Genomic DNA, 6,613 nt, shown 5'->3' on the forward strand with positions numbered 1-6,613 from the left:
ATTTTTCTATTCTAATGAAAAATAGAAAATCAGAAATTGAAGCATACCGTTTTTGTTTGGTAATTCTAAAAAACTGCCTTAAACTCCCAGATCTGGAATTCAAAACGATTAAATTTCTGTACGTTTTTATATTAATGAATTTGTTCAAATGTGAAATCTTTATTTATTTAATTGACATTGAGTGCCAAACGAGAGTTTCGAAGGACCAAAAATCTTAGCCGGCAATAAAAAAAATATACCAAAGGGTAATTTCATAACAGCATAAACATTAGCGAGCAAAAAACGAAAGAGGTTTAAAGAGTTTTGAACAAGAACTAAGTTACCAAATTTGGCATATTGAAACTGTTTTATTTTCGTTAAACAGAGTCAATTTGTGGAGTATTTTACTGCAAAACCATTATTTGGTCAAAAGTCTACCTAAATATGCGTTTTTAGTAGAGCAATAAAATGCAAAAAAATATTGTTTGCATTTTTTTTTTGCTCGCTACTGTAGGCATATTTTTTATGTTTTTAGCTCTTATTTATTTACCTATTCACTAAATTAAGTATTTTAATACATTTACACTCAGTCAGCCATATTTATAAAAGAATCTTAAAGGTTGTTTAATGTTAAACAGCTTCTATATAGCTTTTAAGTACAAAATGTGTGTTTATAAAAAATTTACACATTTAAGCAACGTTGCTTAACGATTGCCTAATTTAAACGCCATTCACCGCATTTAGAGCTTGCTTAGAGCCATTTTAAGATTGATTTGACCCCATATGAATTATTACTAAGATCGGGAGCTCAGTATAATGGTAATAATTTATCTGGGGTGTCGGGTGAAGGCGTCATTTTCGTTTAAAATTGAATTTTAAATTAAAATTAAAGAATGTTAAAAAATTAAAATGGTTAATACAAATAAAAAAAATCAATGCTCTCTGACTTTGTTCTGTGCATTTTATTAAGGAACCCGACGAAAGCAAAATCATCGTCAACGACCTAATGTGTTTTTTTTTTGCAGTCAAGGTTAAGAATTTTTGTTTAAAAAAATACATACCCTCAAGCTGTCAAAAACCACGTTATGTTTCTTAAATGTATTTTGTATTTTGTACTAGATCATTTTTTGACACAACTATCGATTAGTTAATCATCTATGGAAATTCGATTATAAATACAAATCTAAGCAACGTTGCTTAAAGGCGAATTAAATATTTAAGCAATCTTAACTAAACAACCTTTGAGAACCAATTTAAGCAAATCTAATAAATACGACTGAGTAGTAAAATTATGTTTTTTATTGTTTCTAATATTAAAAGTATTCTAACTATTGTACTGTCTGAGAATATCTTCAAAGAAGATGTAGCGGGTGTGACGTTAGAAAGTCACACCCGTTTGTAAATCGTGTTACATAAGTGTGGCACAAAAAAATATACTTTCTTCTACTTTTAATAGTGGAGTAAAAAAAAACGTGTGGATCACTCACATTTGAAACAAATTTATCGATGGAAAAAATATTTTTAATTAGGGTGTTCAAAAAGGTTTTTTTTTTGCAATGAGATTTATTGCACAGAATGTTTGTGCGTTTTTTGGTATAGTTATATTTAATTTATATCAAATTATTTGAATAGATTTTGGTTGAATTCCAAGAGGAAATGTAAAATATAGTATTTTACATTAGGTATATTTTATAACCCATGTTTTACAAACTTTTTCTGTAGTGAAAATCATTTTTTTTTTATATTAGCTTGTTAAAAAAAAAATGTTGAACCACTATACTGCCCATAATCTCGTAAAGGCCCTAACTACATTTTTCTTACTTCTGAGTTATAGAGGCAAACACGAAATAAAAAGAAAGGTAGGCCTAAAAACTCCTGGTACAAGCAAATGCAAAAACACCAGCATTCAGTTGGCCTCAGAAACGGAACAATACAAAACCGGGAGGCTTGCCGCCGATTTCTGAGGTCAACCCGGCGAACCCCACAGGCGGATCACTAGTGTGAAGCAGTAACGTGGGAAGGTTATGATCCCCTCGACATCGAGATCATAACAGCGCCGAGAAAAAGGAAGAAGAAGAAGAGGCAAACACTAAATCTAATATCGCAATTTGCATATAAAAATGAAAAAATCAAAAGTACATTTTGAATTTTCTGACTTATTTGAAGACCTAGGCTTAAAAAAATAAATGAGAATAAATCAGAGACAATGCCCTAACTCCAAATATGCAAACAAATCAAAATCGAAAATTTTGTGGTAAGGGCCTTTACGAGATTATGGGCAGTATAATGGCAATAATTCGTATAAAATAATATCCACATTGATTTTTTTGTTTAAAAACTCCGTAACACCCCCAAAATCTGAATTTAGGGAAAAAAACATTTTTTTTTCACCCATTGAAAAAAAATCTATCTTCTTCAAATTTATACCCATTTAAGATTTCTTTACAGTTTTGGATAGAAAACATTTAGACCTTTTAAAAAATGTATAAAACATGTGTTTCGGTTAAATCAAATAGAATTTATAAGCTGGCAAAGTTCAAAAACTCCATTTTTTTTTGTTGACATTTACGTAACTTCGACATAAATTCAAAGAATATGTTTTCAAAACAAAATGCTGTTTTAAAAATGTATTTTAAAATAATATTTATTTCCAAACCGAATGATGTATTTTTTACTTGCGATATAGGTACTATATATCAAGTTATGCATTCGTACAAAAAAAAAAAGTTGAGATAACATTTTTCCATGACATTACGATGGTAGACAATGCCAAAAAAGTGGGTCCCGGAAGTCCGTCTGTCTGTCTGTCTGTCTGTCTGTATAAGGATCTACAGCCTAAACGGATGGACCGATTAATGTCAAACTTGGTATGTAGCGTTATTTGGCGACTCTCCAGACTGGTTTTTGGAATTAATTTTTTTGGACAAAAAATAACGGTACTTGTCATATACCGATTTTAGTAAAATTGAAATATCTCAAAAACGGCTCCAACGATTTTGTTTAAAAAATTCGAGAGTTAGTTTTAAGCTAAGGTCTATTTTCTAATGAAAAAATTTTTTTTTGAAAATCATTATTAACGGTACCTGCCATAGAACCGTTTTTTTCAAATCCGATTATCTCCGAAAGTGCTTATTCGATTTCAACGAAACTTTTTGTGAGGAAGCATTTATATAATTTGAATATAAACCAAAAATTAAATTTCCAAAAAAATAATTTTTGGATTTTTAAAAAAATTTTGAAATTTTTTTTTTGCAAAATCAAATTTTCGAAAACGGGACATTGAATTTTTTTGAAATTTTGTTTTTAAATGTTGATCAGTGATTTCTACAAAATGGCATACCAATTTTATTTTAAAACTTTTTTTCCAAAAAATTATTTATAAAAAATTAGTTTTTCAAAAAACGGCTCTAACGATTTTGAAAATTTTTTTTCTAAAAATGCACCTTAATATATCAATCAAAACTGCATACTTGTTTTGGAGGGCAATTTAATTTCAGATTTTATTTTATTTTTAAAAAAAAACGAATTTTATTTTTTTTTCCAAATTTCTATATAAAAAGTCTTAAAAATTTAAGCAACTTTAACTCTAAGAGCAAGTTCGTGCGACCCAGTCGTGCATTTTATTTTTTATGAAAATCGGTTGAAAATTGGCTTAGAAAAATTTTTTTACGAAAATGTTATTCTGGCACTTAGGCATAAAAACATATAGTTTTCATTGTTCGATAAGGAATGAATTGAGGCAGTTTTCTAAAAATCAGTCAATTGTGTATTATAATTCACAGCTTGGACAAAAATAGTATTAAATTTTTTTCAATGGAAGAAGGTCCAGTTTTTGTTCCTAATTCCAGATTTTGGGGGCGATTAGGAGTTTTTAAACGTTTTGTTTCGTGATAGGTCTCTGCCCGCGTAAATTTTAAGTGTAACACAGTGTTATAGAATCCCTCTATTTGTGAAACCCAGTAGGACAGAGGCTGCATTTCACTCAGACAGTTTTAATGTCATAGCTATGGATTTGCTCATATGATTTTTCGATGAGCTCGTAGATACTAGCGCAACTGTCTAGGGGCTATGCTAGTTGTTCGACTGCACGTGGTCTGTTTAAGGACCTAACATTCCACATGCAGATACGAAATTCACTGTCATCAGTAAATCCGTCGTATCCAAGACTTGACGTCTTTCTATAAGTTAGGGCCCGAGGGCAGAAGACCCCAATCTGGAGGGCCAGGTCCTTTAATAAATCCAAGAACGGGAGGCCGTTCAAGCTGCTCCTTATTGGCTTTAGATCTCTCGAAGTATGGGTTACTATAAGGTGTTGACAAAGTAGTTCATTTTAACTGGAATTGTAGATAGATAGATAAATTCTTTATTTGTTTTTTATCATTATGAGATTTTACAATAATTTGTCCTTCGAATAAGGACATGGCATTGACTACCGTCTGCCTGAATTGATCTCTCATTGAAAAAACCAATGGACGCGTATGTCCTCTGAAATGCACAATATCTATCCTTTGAACATTTTTCAACCAACCCTCGTACTTGTAATTTATTACCAAAAATCAAGTTAAGCAATTTAAAAAAAGTTGATGTTGACTCTCAAACCGTCATTTACTCCTATTTTCATTTTAATCTTAATTTCTTTTGGGTAAAAAAATTAAATTTAAAATTTGTCGACATTCTCGTTTGCCAACGTGAAAATGTGTAATATTTTATACTTATAAATTATAATATGTTTGATTTATTTTACGCTATTTACAGATAACGGACTTCTTTATCTCGGTTATGCAAGACACCGTTAGTGATATGGCAAATGCCGAGGTGCTGCCAGCTAAAATTACCGAACTTCAAATGGAATTAGAGACTAAAACTGCCGAATACGAGAAACGTTTGTTCGAGCTTAAACAAAATACCGATACAATGCTGTGTGAAATGAAGAAAAGTATGGAAGCAGAAAGGGTGCGCATTATTGCCGAAACACGAAAACAATGTGAAATCGAGAGAATACACGCTGTAGAGCAAACAAAAAAGAGACAATGGTGTACAAATTGTGGTCGGGAAGCCAATTCTTATTGTTGTTGGAATACAGCCTACTGTGATGCCAATTGCCAGACTATCGATTGGAACCGACACAAATCCAATTGCTGTCAACTTAATCCACATCTAAATACGAATGAAACACAAGCACCAACAGTTTTATACTCCACACCGACAGTTTTATCAATTGGTTCGACCGTTACAACGCCAAGCATTCAGACTATCAGTTCAACACCAGTGAGTAGCAAAACTGTCAATATCCAATGTCCAACACAAAATTCAATGGCAATTTCATCCAATTCCAGGGCTTTATGCCAATCCAGCCAATTCATTTATACCAGACCACATCTTCAATATCAACAGCACACTCTCCCCAGACTGCAAATGCGACCCCAACCGCAACGAAGATTGGCGGCAGTCCATATAATGCCAGCACAGCCTGTGCATCAGCCGCCTTTGACATATCATATAAAAGCAAAGAAGTGCTAAAGCTTCCGCCCAGCACATATCTAAGACCAATTCACCCAAATATTCGAATGTCAAATGCTCCTGTACAAAGATTTCATATACCAGTAAGTACAATTTGTATTATTTTTTTTTTTTAATATAATAGCTAACTCAATTTCTTCACATTAGCTTCCTATCGATACTTCGATGACAACTGGAGGGCCACCATTTGCGTTGGTAAATAATTTAGGAAATTGGCAACTCTTTGGGACACCAACAACGTCGAACGTTACTGCGCCCCAAACTTTCCAAAATCAGTCTCAATGCTTGGTAACCACGGTAACTGCGAACCTATCGTCGGACAACAGATCTCTGAATTCGCTCACAGTCCGTCAAAACCAAATGTGATAGCGCACTTTACCATGCTCAAGAATAGAATAACGTAATAAACGTGTAAAAATAGTAATTATGAATAATATTCCACGCTCTGTATAAATGGAACTTAAAAAGTAATGAACTAATAGTTTTTACATTGAAGCGTAGTGCGATTAGGTTATAAGTTGTACATAAAACAATTACACACTATGCATCCCTCATATGTTTTGATGCAACAACTGTGTCGGTTAAAAATTTAAACACATATTTATGTATATATAAAATAATAATAAATTTATAATTTGTTTTGCATTCAAGCATATGGGGTTAATATTTTAAATTAAAAAAAAAAAAACCACACTAACGATTAGAAAAAAAGATAATTTAATTAAAATTTAAAAAAAAGTGTTGTGAAAAAACACAAAATTATCTTTCTAAATTAAGATATTTAATTGATTTTTTTTTCACAACCTGACTGTTATTTTTGCTGTTAAAAAACTGAAAATAAACTCTAGAAACATTTTAATCAATAATATTAATAAATATGTATATTAAATTTATATTTAAAAGTAAGAAAACTTGTAATCATTGAATATCTGAATTCAGAAATAATAAAGATTTCGAAAATTAAAAAAAAATTACTGATTTTTGTTTTTTTTTATTTATGTTAGGTGGTTATTTTAACATCTAATAACAATGATCGGCAAAAAACCAAAAAAAGTCGGGAGCAAGAACTCTGTAAGGTGATATTAATAAACTTGAGTGTGCTGAATTCAAAACA

General features: G+C 31.3%; 1 protein-coding gene across 1 annotated transcript in view; it reads left to right on the top strand.

The window, feature by feature from the left end:
* LOC129913452 (MYND-type zinc finger-containing chromatin reader Zmynd8) overlaps positions 1–6,359 on the top strand; it is a 35,052-nt gene extending 28,693 nt beyond the window's left edge. The window contains exons 7-9 of the mRNA XM_055992141.1: positions 4,735–5,247; positions 5,316–5,582; positions 5,647–6,359. Coding sequence (XP_055848116.1) covers positions 4,735–5,247; positions 5,316–5,582; positions 5,647–5,865 — 999 coding nt within the window. The 3' untranslated portion in view covers positions 5,866–6,359. The remainder of the gene's footprint in view (positions 1–4,734; positions 5,248–5,315; positions 5,583–5,646) is intronic.
* Positions 6,360–6,613: the final 254 nt, after the last annotated feature.

Source organism: Episyrphus balteatus, chromosome 3 (assembly GCF_945859705.1).
Source record: "Episyrphus balteatus chromosome 3, idEpiBalt1.1, whole genome shotgun sequence".
Classification (NCBI taxonomy): Eukaryota; Metazoa; Arthropoda; class Insecta; order Diptera; family Syrphidae; genus Episyrphus; species Episyrphus balteatus.